Source organism: Argopecten irradians, unplaced genomic scaffold (assembly GCF_041381155.1).
Source record: "Argopecten irradians isolate NY unplaced genomic scaffold, Ai_NY scaffold_1247, whole genome shotgun sequence".
Taxonomy (NCBI): Eukaryota; Metazoa; Mollusca; class Bivalvia; order Pectinida; family Pectinidae; genus Argopecten; species Argopecten irradians.
Genome location: NW_027188713.1, coordinates 1 through 14,717, shown reverse-complemented (window position 1 = coordinate 14,717; position 14,717 = coordinate 1). Strand labels below are relative to the sequence as shown.

The following is a 14,717-nucleotide window of genomic DNA, read 5'->3' as shown; positions in this document are numbered from 1 at the left end:
TGTACATCTACCTAAATGATGTGTGTTGATCGATTGCAAAACTGTCATAATACCTGTATGTATCCAAAAAAGCCTGAAAAAAAAATTCTAGTGCAACAAATTTTTTCTGACAAAATGTTATACTTCAAAAATATCAGAACACTTTTATAAAACTTAAATTTTAAATTTATTCATATAATATATACATATACTTTGCAAGTTAATGGTCCAAAGTCAGGTCATTTAGTTTTGATTGCATACTGTCTGAGTTTCCACACGATACATCATCATGTTTTGTGTCTTTTGTGGATAAACTTTTTACACCACCAACAGCTCCTTCAACAGTCTTTTCAGAATCATCAACATTTCCGGTTGCCACGGCAGCAGGACAAGATGTCTGCACTTCCTGTTTAGCTAGTTGGTCAGTCTTCCTGAGGTGGCAGGCCTCTTTGTACGGGGGACTGATCGGGGACTGGGTAGGTGGGTGGTAGGTATACTCCTTTCCTTCTTCCAACTGTAATCAAAATTTACATTAAATGGTTACTCCAATTTTCAAACAATTACATGATTTCTGTGTTTCATATACATATGCATATTCAAAATTACAGTAATACAAGTAAGAATTATATACAAAATTTATATCCTACAAAGGAAATGGACAAATATGATACTCGACACTAGCCATGCAATGAAACATAAAATCATAACTTTGCATCTCTTTTATATTATATGCCAGCTAATGGATGTAGCTAGGTCAGTGGGTTTTCTCTAAACTCCAGCTTTCCAGCTACAAAACCTGGCACATCCTTAAGTGACTATGATGGCATATCCTTAAGTGACTATGATAGCACATAACATTTTATAACATACCTGGAGTGGGTAGGTTCTGTCTGAGTCAAACCCACTTAGGTCACCGCAGGCCAGGAATGGAACTATGACACGGTTAGGACCCTCCAGGTTGTTAAAATCTACATCTGTAATTAAACAAAAGATTCATAACCTGTACAATGAAATATCAAATGTATGTTAACACTCAATACTTGATTGTATTCTCACAGCAACAAAATCTGTTATGAATTCTGTTATCATAGCAATAATAATTCAGAACTATCAGAATTGATGAATAAACAAATTATTAGAAATATAAATTTCCAAATTTCTATGGAAGAAACCATGATCAATTTTAGCTAAATAAAAGTTAAGCCTGTTACCATAGCGATGATCCAGAAGTGGGTTTGACATATTTGGTTGGTAGCCCTCAGGTGGAGCATAGCCCTGACACACAACAAACGCCTCTGGAAACAAAATAACATCATTTTACAGACAAATTATGTACTGTATGTGCTCCACCTCGTCAACTTAGAACCACTATTGAGTCAAAGGGATAATGTAAGTTGCAGTGATCTGGCTCTAAAATGTGGCACATTACTTAACCAAGATAGACCTACACACCAAGCATGAAGTTTGAGTACCTTATAACACAGAAGATCTAGTCTTGACAAGGTTTTTCTTAATCAATAGTCAAAGGTCAAAATGTAGGTCACAATGACCTGACATTGAGCTTGGACAAATTTGTAGTATCACTACCATCCCTCCAGTCTGGTTCATCCACAGTCAAAACATGTCTATAATACAGTATGGTTCATCCACAGTCAAAACATGTCTATAATACAGTCTGGTTCATCCAGTCAAAACATGTCTATAATACAGTCTGGTTCATCCACAGTCAAAACATGTCATATAAGTACGGTCTGGTTCATCCACAGTCAAAACATGTCTATCTTTATACAGTCTGGTTCATCAACAGTCTGGTTCATCCACAGTCAAAACATGTCTATAATACAGTTCTGGTTCATCAACAGTCTGGTTCATCCACAGTCAAAACATGTCTCTATTATACCAGTTCAAAACATGGTTCATCCTACAATCAAAACTGTCTATAATACAGTCTGGTTCATCCACAGTCAAAACATGTCTATAATACAGTCTGGTTCATCCACAGTCAAAACATGTCTATAATACAGTCTGGTTCATCCACAGTCAAAACATGTCTATAATACAGTCTGGTTCATCCACAGTCAAAACATGTCTATAATACAGTCTGGTTCATCCACAGTCAAAACATGTCTATAATACAGTCTGGTTCATCCACAGTCAAAACAAACATTGTCTATAATACAGTCTGGTTCATCAACAGTCTGGGTTCATCCACAGTCAAAACATGTCTATAATACAGTCTGGTTCATCAACAGTCTGGTTCATCCACAGTCAAAACATGTCTATAATACAGTCTGGTTCATCCACAATCAAAACATGTCTATAAATACACAGTCTGATTCATCCACAGTCTAAAATAAGTCTATAATACAGTCTGGTTCATCCACAGTCAAAACATGTCTATAATACAGTCTGGTTCATCCACACAGTCAAAACATGTCTATAATACAGTCTGGTTCATCCACAGTCAAAACATGTCTATAATACAGTCTGGTTCATCCACAGTCAAAACATGTCTATAATACAGTCTGGTTCATCAACAGTCTGGTTCATCCACAGTCAAAACATGTCTATAATACAGTCTGGTTCATCCACAGTCAAAACATGTCTATAATACAGTCTGGTTCATCCACAGTCAAAACATGTCTATAATACAGTCTGGTTCATCCACAGTCAAAACATGTCTATAATACAGTCTGGTTCATCCACAGTCAAAACATGTCTATAATACAGTCTGGTTCATCCACAGTCAAAACATGTCTATAATACAGTCTGGTTCATCCACAGTCAAAACATGTCTATAATACAGTCTGGTTCATCAACAGTCTGGTTCATCCACAGTCAAAACATGTCTATAATACAGTCTGGTTCATCCACAGTCAAAACATGTCTATAATACAGTCTGGTTCATCCACAGTCAATACATATCTATAATACAGTCTGGTTCATCCACAGTCAATACATGTCTATAATACAGTGGTTTTTAAGGGAAAAGTAAAGTATGATATCAAGTTGATTAACCCATCTTCCAGTGATTATGACATCACAAAATCATGTCAAAATACAACATCACAATCACTGGAAGTCATGAAACTACTCAATGGTAAATTGTACTTTACACGACTTAATGGTCTTTTATCACCAAGCATCTCTGTTCTTACCCTATACTGGAGTTCCGACTACTTTCTCGGCTTAAATATTGACACTAGCGGGAAAAATATCCTTTAGTTGTGAATACAGCAGAGTTACATCTTTTCCTCGGAATATCTGAAATATCATAAGAAACCTATCTTGTGGTCCAAGCAAAAACTACTTACCAGGTATTACATATACAGCTCTCCTTCAACAAACACCTTAACATTTATACAAACGAAGCCTGTGTATGGAGTACGGTAAGTCAACTTATTTTCATGTTCGATGTTCGATTTAAATTTCGTAGAGAGATTAGATACAGCAAAAATTCAATCTCTGTGAAATTATTCTGGTCATAGGGTGAAGCAGAACAAATTACTCAAAATTGGGAATTTATATCCAGTGAAAAATCCTTGGGCATAAACAAGAGGCCCGAGATGGCCTGTACCGCTCACTGGTTTGTAATAGCCAAGTAATGTTCTGAATACAGGTTCATTTTTTCTTCTGAAGGAATTTTCCCACTATATAAATAACATGTTACCTATTGGGCCACGCCCCTCCTGAGGTTCATCAAGCCAAAACTGAAATTCTAGTTCCCCTTCCCCACTATTCCACAGTGAAGATGCACAAACTCTAGAAAATAGTTGTTACACCCATTAAAGTTCTGGAAAATACATTTTCTTCACAGTCAGAGCATTCTAAATTTCGTCTTTTTTTAGCTACAAGTACTTACTATACAGCCATTCAGCTCCAGAAAGAGATGGTTTTAAGTATTTTAATTCTTGCAAAGTATTCCACCAGACAGATACAACCGCTGAGATGATTTTGAGATGCTAAAATGATAAAATGCAATAAAAATATGGATACCTGTACATAAACTACGCAATTTGACAATATACTGCTAGGATCCAATAAAAATTTACATGTAAAACAAATACACACCCTACCAATACTCAATTGTAACTAGGATTTATTTGTAGAGTGGTGAACAGGGATTTAAGCTAGTTCATGTAGATTAGACTAGTGAGTCATACTGGATAAATCGATAGTGCATAAAGGGACCGTGCTGCTCTACATGTATGGTTATACAATGTGTATGTCAAGGACGTATATTCCCACTATAAATCCCTTGGTAATACCCATATCAAATAAACATATTAGGAAAATGTCAAATGGTAATTGTTAATTAATTACTTTTTTTGAATGTAAATTGTAATTGTACTTCAATTACATTTACAAAAACTGGGAGTATTTGTAATTGTAATTGAGTTTTTGACCAAGTAATTGTAATTGTAATTAATTACAATTAGCAATGGTAATTAGACCCCCACGCTGAAAAAGTCATGTTCAAAATACAACATCACAATCACTGGCAATGGTGAAACTACTCTATGTAATAATTGTACTTTACCCTTGTCCATTTTAAGGATTTCTCATATTCCCTATACTGATATATGTAATGGTAAAGTTGACTTAATGGTGTCTTTTATAACCAAGCATCCTATATTCTTGACCTATACTAGGAGTTTCCGACTACTTCCTCGCGGCTTAAATATTGGACACTAGGCTGGGAAAATTATTCTTTAGTTGTGAATACAACAGCAGAGTTTACATCATTTCCTCGGAATACTCTGAAATATAATCAGAGTAAACCCTTATCTGTGGTGCCAAGCAAATCTACATACCAGGTAATTACATATAACTGTTCTCCCTTCCAAGCATACACCTTAACAATTTATAACAAACGATGAGCCTGTTTATGGTATGGAGTACGGTAAGTCCAACTAATTGTTCATGTTCGGATTGTTCGGATTTTAAACGTTCGAGAGAGATTATATCCATGGCAAAAAATTAATCTCTGTGATAATTATGTCCTGATCCATAAGTAAGCAAGAAAGAACCATAATAACTCAACATTTGGGAATTTTAATCCCAGTGAAAAAATTCCTTGGGCATAACAAAGGTCCACCGTGAATAATAGCCGTGTAGCCGTGGTTACTTTTGAGCCGAAATTTTTTACAAATTTTGATCTCTATAGACTAGAAAATTTAATGTTCAGCGGAAAGTAATTAGCGCGAGAGAGAGCAAACGCTATGAAAAAAAACGGTAGACATCAAACCACCATTTTTACAAAAATCTTTCAGATCTCAATTTTTGCGATTCATCAGCAATTTCCCAGCGCAATCGCAGAAAATATCAACCCCAATGGAAAATAACCGATTTCCATGGAATGGTAAGTTGATTAACAGTAATTATGTTTAGGCAATATAAAAGCTGAAAATAAATAAATTATAATATCGTAAAAGTGTTAATCTCTTTTTTCAAAGGATTTGAAATGAATGAGATCATCAACTTATGGTTCATAACTTTGAGAAAATTATCAATTTTTAGCCTTTTGAGTATGTTTTGTCAGGTTTAACAATTACCTTTCAAAAAGCAGAGTAACGAGCATATCAACTTGAGTGTGAGTCGAGTACAATCATATGCCGTTTTGGCAACCAGGTTTAAAAAATCAAAACTCCACCCTGAAAAAATATCCTAAATAGAATGAGATGAACCAGCTGATGTTGAAAATGCATTAACAATTGAAGAAAACCAAAGTTCATAAGTGATTTTATCCTTGGCAACACAAGTTCCCCTGGGCTCATTAGTAACAAGGGTGTGGTGATGTTTAGTAAGCCCTGTGAATAAAAAGTAAAAAACAAAGAGGAGGATATAAAAGGATGTTTCAAACTCTATCTTAGTGGAATGGGTATTATTAAAAGCAATACTTTGATCAAGAGTATCGACCTTTTTATACCAAATTATAGAATAGTATTGATTTGTCCCACCAACAAATAATGAGATTTGGACTGGACACTTTTTCAATTTCTTATACAATATTTATGTCATAAGTGAAATGCAAAGAGTCCCTGAACCTTAATTTGATTTTCTAGCTATATGTATTATGTTTCAGATAATATGTTATAGGAGAGTGTTTTTTATAGAAATTGTTTGTCCAGCTGGACCCTTAGTAAAAAAACTTAAACTTACAGCTAATAACAGCTGGGCTTGACATTATATTCATCAATGTCAATTAGTCCCAGTCACTGTAAAAAGATATACATTGTTTATTCCCAACAATAAAGCAATATTCCTAAGAGCTACAAATCCTCATCAAGGGACAAATGTAAGGTGACAGTTTGGTAAAGGTAAAAAGTAATAGTTTACAAACTCAGAATGTCTTAAGTGTAGTGTAGATACGGGACAGTTGCAAAAGTTTTTAATCAACCAACTTTAAGACATGGTTTGTGAAACAAGATTCAAATGTAGGCTGACAGAATGTCCTTAATGAATATGATTCCCATTAATGTTACATAAATAGCATACTTAATTACCATCTGGGACTGTCCAGAGCTGCGCGAGCGCAGCGCGCCGGCGTCCGGCTCCCCTTCAAAATGTCTAAAGAGTTCCCTGTGCTGTTTGATTTTCTACAAATAAAATATAAGCCTTATAGTCTTGACAAACAAAATTGAAGTTAATTAATAACCAAATTATAGGTTGTTTTGTTTTGTTTTAAAAAGACACACAAATCGCTAATCAAAGGTGACTGTCCCTCAAGATATGTCCCTCAAGATATGTTCAACTTCATTGTGTCTAATGAGGCTTTTAATAGGAATCACAAGAAAAAAGTCCCTGTGATGATGGTTTTTTTTTGTTTGGGGTGCTGGGAGTGTAGGGTTTAGAAGAGACATATTCTTCTATCTCAGACTGCAACTGAAGAGTTTGGGTAGCTTACTTAAGTGTTATATCAATCAAATTTTTATTTTTTTAAAAATTGTTTGAAGCCCCTGTTAAACAAGCATTCAAGAGTAGCCCCTTTAAGACAAGCATGCTATTATGTCAAAGCAAAATAACAATACTCCTCTTCATTGTGATTGGAACAAAGAGTTGCTATAAGGCAATTAACACACTGCCTTCTAATTGTTATTGCCAGTTTCTACTTGTTGTGATGTCTCCATGTAGCTGTATTAGTTTGGTGTGTAATGATTGGTTAAGCCCCTGTGGTGCAGTCTTGTGAACCTTTATGATGTCCTCTCCATTAGCTGTATTAATTTGTTGTGCAATGATGAGTGAAGCACCCCGTGGTCAGCCTTGGCGGACCTTTGTGAATTGGCTCCAAACTCTCCCATGGTAACTGTATTATTTTAGTGGTGTAAGGATAGGTGTGAAGCACCCAGTGTGTGCAGCCTTACCTTTGAGATGTCTCCTTAATGTAAGCTGTATTATTTTGTTGAGTAATAGATGTGTGAAGGGGCCGCTGAAGGTCAAAACTTACCATTTGTGATAGCATGCATTATTTTGTTGTGATAAATAGGAGTGAAAGCCCCTGAGGTCAACCTTACCCTTTGTGAGAAGCTGTATTAATTTTGGTATGGATAGGATGTGTGAAGCCCCTGAGTGTCAAACCTTACCCTTAGTGAATAAGCTGTAATGATTTTGCGGTAAGTAAGGATGAGATGAAGCCACCTGAGGTACAACCTTACCTTTGATGATCTAGCTGTATCAAATTGAAGTGTAAAAGATGTGTGAAGCCCCTGAGGTCAACCTTGACTTTTTGAGGATAAGCTTGTAGTTAATTTTGGTGTTGTAAGTGGGATGTGTGAAGGCCCCTGGAGGTCCAACCTAGACCTTTTGTGATAGGCTCGTATTATTTCTTGGTGTGTAAGGATGTTTGAATCTATCTCCTGAGGTCCAACCTTACCTTTGGTGGAAAGCTGTTATCATTTTGGTGTGTGTAATGATGTGTAGAAGCCCCTGAGAACAACGAACCGTAACCTTTGTTATAGCTGTAATAATTTGGTGTGAAAGGATTTGTGAAGCCCCTGAGGTCAATCTTAACCTTGATGATAGCAGTATCATTTTTGGTTGTTGGAAAGGTGTTTGAGAGCCCCTGAGGTCAACCTTACCATTGGGTGATCAGCAGGTATCATTTTGGTGTGTGTTTAAAAAAAGGGAAATGTGTGAAGCCCTTGAAGGTCAACCTTAACATTTGTATAGCTGTAATTATTTTGTGTGTGTTAGGATGTGTGAAAGCCGCCCTGAGGTCAGCCTTACCTTTTTGTGATAGCTGGTATTATTTTGGTATGTTAGTGATGTGGATGAAGCCCCTGAGAGGTAGGGGGGGTAGGTGGGGTGAGAGGGCGGGGGGTAGGGGGAGGGTGGAGGGGGGTGAGGGGCGGAGGGGGAGGGGAGGGGGGGTGGACGGGGGGGAGATGGGGGAGAGGGTAGGGAGGAGGGGGCGGGAGGCGGGGAGGGGGAAGGGGGTGAGGGAGTGAGGGTAGGGCAAGTGTGAAGGGGGAGAGGGGGGGGGTGGGGGGGGGGGAGGAGGGGTTGGGGGGGAAGGGGAGGGAGGGGGGGGGGGGAGGTTTTGTGAACACTCTGGTTTGTGTGATGCCTGTGGGTGTGTACTTGGTTTTGTGTGAGGGTTGTGTCGGGTCCTGTGTTTTGTGTGTACGTGTTGTGTGGGTGGGTGACTTGGTGTGTTGTGGTGTGTGGGGGTGTTGTGTTTAGGGTCTCTTTGGTCCTGGGGGTTGGTGTAGTCCCGGTGGGTCAACCTTACACTTTTTGAGATAGCAGTAATAAATAGATGTATAATGTATGTATGAAGCTGCAGTCGTCACCCATTACCTATTGTTGAAGACACCAAACTTACCATGTAGAGAAATATTTTTTGGTGAGTAAGGAAATGTGTAGAAGCCGGTCTTGTGGGTCAACCATACCTTTGTGATAGCTGTATATAATGATGGTGTGTCTATGATATGTGAAGACCGCTGGTTGCCACCCTATACCTTTTGTAAATAGCTGTATATTTTTTGTAGTGTTTAAAATTGTGTGAAGCCCCCTGAGGTCGAACCATACTATGGTGATAGCTGTATTATAAAATTGAGGTGTGTAAAGGTATGTGTGAAACCCCTTGGGTCAACCTTACCTTTGTGATAAGCTGTATTAATTTGGGTGTTGTTAGGATGTGTGAAGCCGCAGTATGGTCAACCTATACCTATTGTGATAAGCTGATTATTATTTTGGTTGTGTAATGGATGTTTTTGAAGCCCCAGAGGTCAGACCTTGACATTTCCATGTAGCTGTGATTATTTGTGTGTGAGGAAATGTGTGAAGCCCCTGAGCTCAACCTTACCTTTGTAATAGTCTCCAAACTATTCATGTTGCTGTATATTATTTTGATGTGTTAAGGATGTGTGAATCCCCTTGAGGATCCAAACCTTACCTTTGTGAATAGCTTTATTATTTTAGTGTGTAAGGAAATGTGTGAAGCCCCTGATGTCAGAGCACTTACCTTTGTGATGTCTCCAAATGCGTAGCTGTATTATTTTGGTGTGTCAGGATTTCGTTGAAGGGGGGAAGGTGCCGCTGATGTTCAGTCCTTACATTACCATATAGTAATAGCATGAAATAGTATTTGGTGTGTGTGTATAGTATGTGTTGAAGCCCCTGGCGATCAACCTTTATATAACACCTTTGTGATAGCGGTGCTCAAAGTATATTTTGGTGAGTAAGTGATGTGGTATGAACGCCCTGAGGCCAATCTTGAATACCCTTTGTTGATACAGCAGTATCTTTTGGTGTGTTACGGATGTGTGCAGCCCTGAGGTACAACCATACCCTTTGTGATAGCTGTATCTTATTGTGTTAAGATGTTAAAGCCCCCTAGATCAACCTACCTTTGTGATAGCTGTTATTATTTTTGTTGTTTGAGGATTATGTTGTGAAGTGTGCGCGCCTGTGAGTCAACTTACCTTTGATTGCATTATCATTTTCTGTGTGTAGATTGTGAACCCCTAGTCAACCTTACCTGTGTGATACTTAGTTTTTTGTGTTTAGAGATGAAAGGACCCTGTGTAGTGGAGTCATCCGTACCTTGTATAGCTGATTATTTAGGTATGTGTTTTTTAGAAAATTTTTTGGTTAACCCTAGGTCAACCCTAGCCTTTGATACTGTTATTTGTTGTGAAGTTGTGTGAACCGCGGTCACCTTACCTTGTATTCACCAAACATTTCCATGTAATTATATTTTATGTTAAATGTGTAACCGCTGGTCAGCCTTACCTTTGTGATGTCTCCAATCTCTCCATGTAGCTGTATTATTTTAGTGTGTAAGGATGTGTGAAGCCCCTGTGGTCAGCCTTACCTTTGTGATGTCTCCAAACTCTCCATGTAGCTGTATTATTTTAGTGTGTAAGGATGTGTGAAGCCCCTGTGGTCAGCCTTACCTTTGTGATGTCTCCAAATGTAGCTGTATTATTTTGTTGTGTAATGATGTGTGAAGCCGCTGAGGTCAGCCTTACCTTTGTGATGTCACCAAACTTTCCATGTAGATGTATTATTTTTGTGTGTAAGGATGTGTGAAGCTGCTGTGGTCAGCCTTACCTTTGTGATGTCACCAAACTTTCCATGTAGCTGTATTATTTTGGTGTGTAAGGATGTGTGAAGCCCCTGTGGTCAGCCTTACCTTTGTGATGTCTCCAAACTCTCCATGTAGCTGTATTATTTTGGTGTGTAAGGATGTGTGAAGCCCCTGTGGTCAGCCTTACCTTTGTGATGTCACCAAACTTTCCATGTAGATGTATTATTTTTGTGTGTAAGGATGTGTGAAGCTGCTGTGGTCAGCCTTACCTTTGTGATGTCACCAAACTTTCCATGTAGCTGTATTATTTTGGTGTGTAAGGATGTGTGAAGCCCCTGTGGTCAGCCTTACCTTTGTGATGTCACCAAATTTTCCATGTAGATGTATTATTTTTGTGTGTAAGGATGTATGAAGCCGCTGTGGTCAGCCTTACCTTTGTGATGTCACCAAACTTTCCATGTAGTTGTATTATTTTGGTGTGTAAGGATGTGTGAAGCCCCTGTGGTGAGACTTACCTTTGTGATGTCTCCTTGTAGCTGTATAACACCAGGAATTGGTGCCATGGCCTGGAGATCTACGGCTACAATCTTCACATCCTCACCTTTCCCATCCTCCCCTCTGTAATCAAGGATAGTATTAGTGTTAGGAAGAAACCTATAACATGTAATGTTGTTGCCTAAAAATTGAATTCTGAATGTATCACAACATAAAGAAAGACAAGTATATGAAAGCCTGGATAATTCCTCTATAATCATTAGGGCTGGTACAATGAAACAGTGATTACTAAATTTTCAGTTCTGTGTTGTAACATAGCATTACCTGAGTTTCCTTGACAACACCTGACTCCAGCTTCCTGGGGCAGCACACAAATCGACCACCTTTTTAACACCTATACAATTACAAATCAAGTGAATTGTAGTGTAAGTGACATTTATCATCATACATTTAATCTACTCATTTTTCATCCCCTAAAACATATATAGGTAAATACAACACTGATTTCATATCCTGTATAATTATTAAATGCTGCCATGCATCGATCAGGAACAGCGTTCGAAATTAACGCCTGTCCGTCTGCCCATGACCGGCAATTTTATAGTAGGGCAGACAATTTTTACCGTGTAGCTGGTCCTTTAACTGGCAACTTTTGGTCCAGATAGAAGATATATATACAAACAAAAATGGCTGTAGAATTGTAGAAAGGTACAAAACAAATTTTCGTAATATTCTGGTTTTTAGTCAACTTTCAGGGGTGTAGGAAGTGGGTGGGGGGGCAGGGGTAATCATTTTAGGCTGCGCGTGCGATTTACTACAAGCATTCAAAATGTTCTTTTTGAATAATTGAAAATTCATTACACAACGAACTAGACTAAAAAATGTCCATCAAGGGATTATACTATTTCAAGAAATGCTTCTTAAAAGATTGATTTGTTTATATATCTTAGCAAGAAAATCAATTCATTATTATTTTGAGTTACGTAACAATGTGCCGATGGTGTGAATCCAGTATTTCAGATCGAGCTGGGTTGCATAATGGTATGACCCCACTCACAATTATCATTTCTAAATGCATGTAACTTTAAATTGAAAAATTGCCGTATTAAGAACGCTTAAATCATTAGAATACATTGTAAAACGCATCTCAGCCATTCCAAATCGTAATATTTGTTATCAGGGGAGACCCTTGGACCCCCCAAACAACAATATCTTGCCCCTTCGGCGCATGCATATTCATCAAAATACATCGTAAAACTCATCACTCATCATTCTAAAATCGTAATTTTTTTCCCGGGGAGACCCCCGGACAAATCCCAATCACCAAATTCTCGTGCTTTTGGCGCTCGCAAATTCAACAAATTGTAAAACTCATCTCGGCCATTCTTTATCGTAAATTTTTTTCCTGGGGGACTTTTGAACCCCCCCCCCCCTCCCCACCATTACGTTTCATCTTCCACCCATTACGTTTCATCTTCCTACGCCACTGACTTTGTTGAGAGAGCCTATGATACTAATCCAGATATGCAGATATATTTTGTTAGTGAAACTTATTACTTTGCTAGTAATTATATAAACTACAAGTATGAATTGTAACTTTGTAAGGACCAGTAACTTTCAGTCAAGACCGGTAACTTTTAAGGTCAGCCGGTCCTTAGGACCAGCAGAAAAAATTCCTTAAAGGAGAACACTGATCAGGAATTATCATTTTGAAATTAGATATCACCAGCAATTGTCATTTTCAATTTCTGATGTTACCCCCTACTGCTTTATCATGTTACGTAAACCCCAAATTCAGTCCTTAAATATCCGAGCCGTTAATAGGATCAGCCTAAACAACCAACCAAATAAAACCCTGGTCATTATTTTTTATTACATAATTTGTTTACACCAATCTATATATGAGGAAATATAATATTTTCAACTATTATCCCGACTGTTCAATAAAACCTTGTTATACTGCACAGTTCGATTTTTTGGTTTATTTATTTTTACGTCCTATTAACAGCCAGGGTCATGTAAGGACGTGCCAGGTTTGTTGGTGGAGGAAAGCCGGAGTACCCGGAGAAAAACCACCGACCAGCGGCCAGTACCTGGCAACTGCCCCACATGGGATTCGAACCCGCATCCCAGAGGTGAAGGGCTTGTGGTAATATGTCGGGACATCTTAACCACTCGGCCATCGCGGCCCCAAAAGTTCGAAGTTATATTGCAAGCTTCCATGGAAAAATTATATTGCATGGTTGAAGAAGTTATATTGCACGGCTTTAGGAACACCTCGCTGTTGTTGTCTAGTTTTTGTAGAAAACTTACGAGGAATCGCTCGTAACAGTGAGTTACGTTATTATGACGTCATAAAGGTTCACGCTCAATTTCGCGCTAGCTTTATAGATCTCGAATCAGGCAAGTCATGTAGACGTTTATCATGTAGAGGACGGACACTGCGAATGTTTAAGATTAAAATGTTGCATGCAGGTCTGATAATGTTAAAGAAGACAATAAGACATCTAAACCGGAGTTACAACGTGATGTACGGGGGTTATGTGTCAATCTTCAATAGGACTTGAAGCTTCTCCGTATGGTACAGTGCTGATGATTTTGTTAAGTGATTATCATATTCGTTTTTTTTAAATATTAAACTGAAAAACTTGTGATTATGTAATAAAACCAATATTCCCTGGGTTACTACAGTGCTCTAGTTCATAATATTTAACCCTCGGTGGTGGTAATCAACATATATTATATTGCACTCAGCCTCATGCAATATAACATTTGTTGATTACCACCACCTTGGGTTAAATATTATGAACTAGAGCACAGTAACCCATGAAATATTTGTATAATATATTATTGTATGTATTAAAGTGACATATATCACACTGGGCCAAACCAAATAGTATTATGTGCCACTATGTTTCCAGGTGAATCCTTTCTTTAATTAAAGCTACAAAAATGTTGAGACGATACCTTGGAAAAGGTTAAAGTCTTGGTTGATCTGCAGTAGTTTGAATGCACTGCGAGCTCTCCATCCTTCTTCCTTGGCCAGCCTGTAGTACACATCTCTCTTGTCCTTACTGGACTTCCCCATCACAGAACTGATATCACCACTAGATCGACCTTTTAAATCACTGGTACAATGTATACCTGTATGTACAATATACATGTACTTGAACAGTTGTGAAATTTAATGTTAACAAATCATCAATAAGCTTTTGTATACTATAGAAGAAATTTAGAGAAGTCAAACTAAACATCCATTGTTTTATAGACTATAGAATTTGTGTGTGATAATAGGACTAGTGCAGCTCTATAGAGGGAAGAGAAGGCAACTAGTGTACATGCAACAGTACCGCTTTATGTTTAGACACAGGAGTCTGGTGTTCTGTCAATAATAGACCTATACTGGCAATGCAATTACTGCATAAATAATTGTATATGGGCACATATGGCAGTAATGTCAAAAGCCAAGAGTATGATACTGAAAGAGGTATTCAATATCATACCAGAAATATATATAATGTTTCTGATCATACTGAATACCCTTGGCTAGTGAAGTTGAGATGGCGCTTTTATTTACATATGCATATTCAGGTGTTCGTTGCACTATCACTTATAAAACCCTGTGTTTATTCCAACCACACTGTCCACCAGAAAGATAATGCGACGAACATGGTGCTTTTAGTTTACAGAAAACGTGAAACTCCTGAGT

The 14,717-nt window shown here is 37.9% G+C and overlaps 1 protein-coding gene across 1 annotated transcript; it reads right to left on the bottom strand.

The window, feature by feature from the left end:
- Positions 1 to 131: 131 nt before the first annotated feature.
- On the bottom strand, positions 132 to 14,148 carry LOC138314044 (tRNA (cytidine(32)/guanosine(34)-2'-O)-methyltransferase-like). The gene is made up of 7 exons (XM_069254242.1): positions 13,976 to 14,148; positions 11,333 to 11,402; positions 10,966 to 11,131; positions 6,486 to 6,578; positions 1,191 to 1,272; positions 850 to 953; positions 132 to 493 (listed from the first exon to the last, which is right to left on the bottom strand). The coding sequence occupies exons 1-7, from the start codon at positions 14,094 to 14,096 to the stop codon at positions 200 to 202; spliced, it is 930 nt and encodes a 309-aa protein (XP_069110343.1). The 5' UTR covers positions 14,097 to 14,148; the 3' UTR covers positions 132 to 199.
- Between the last annotated feature and the right edge of the window lie 569 nt (positions 14,149 to 14,717).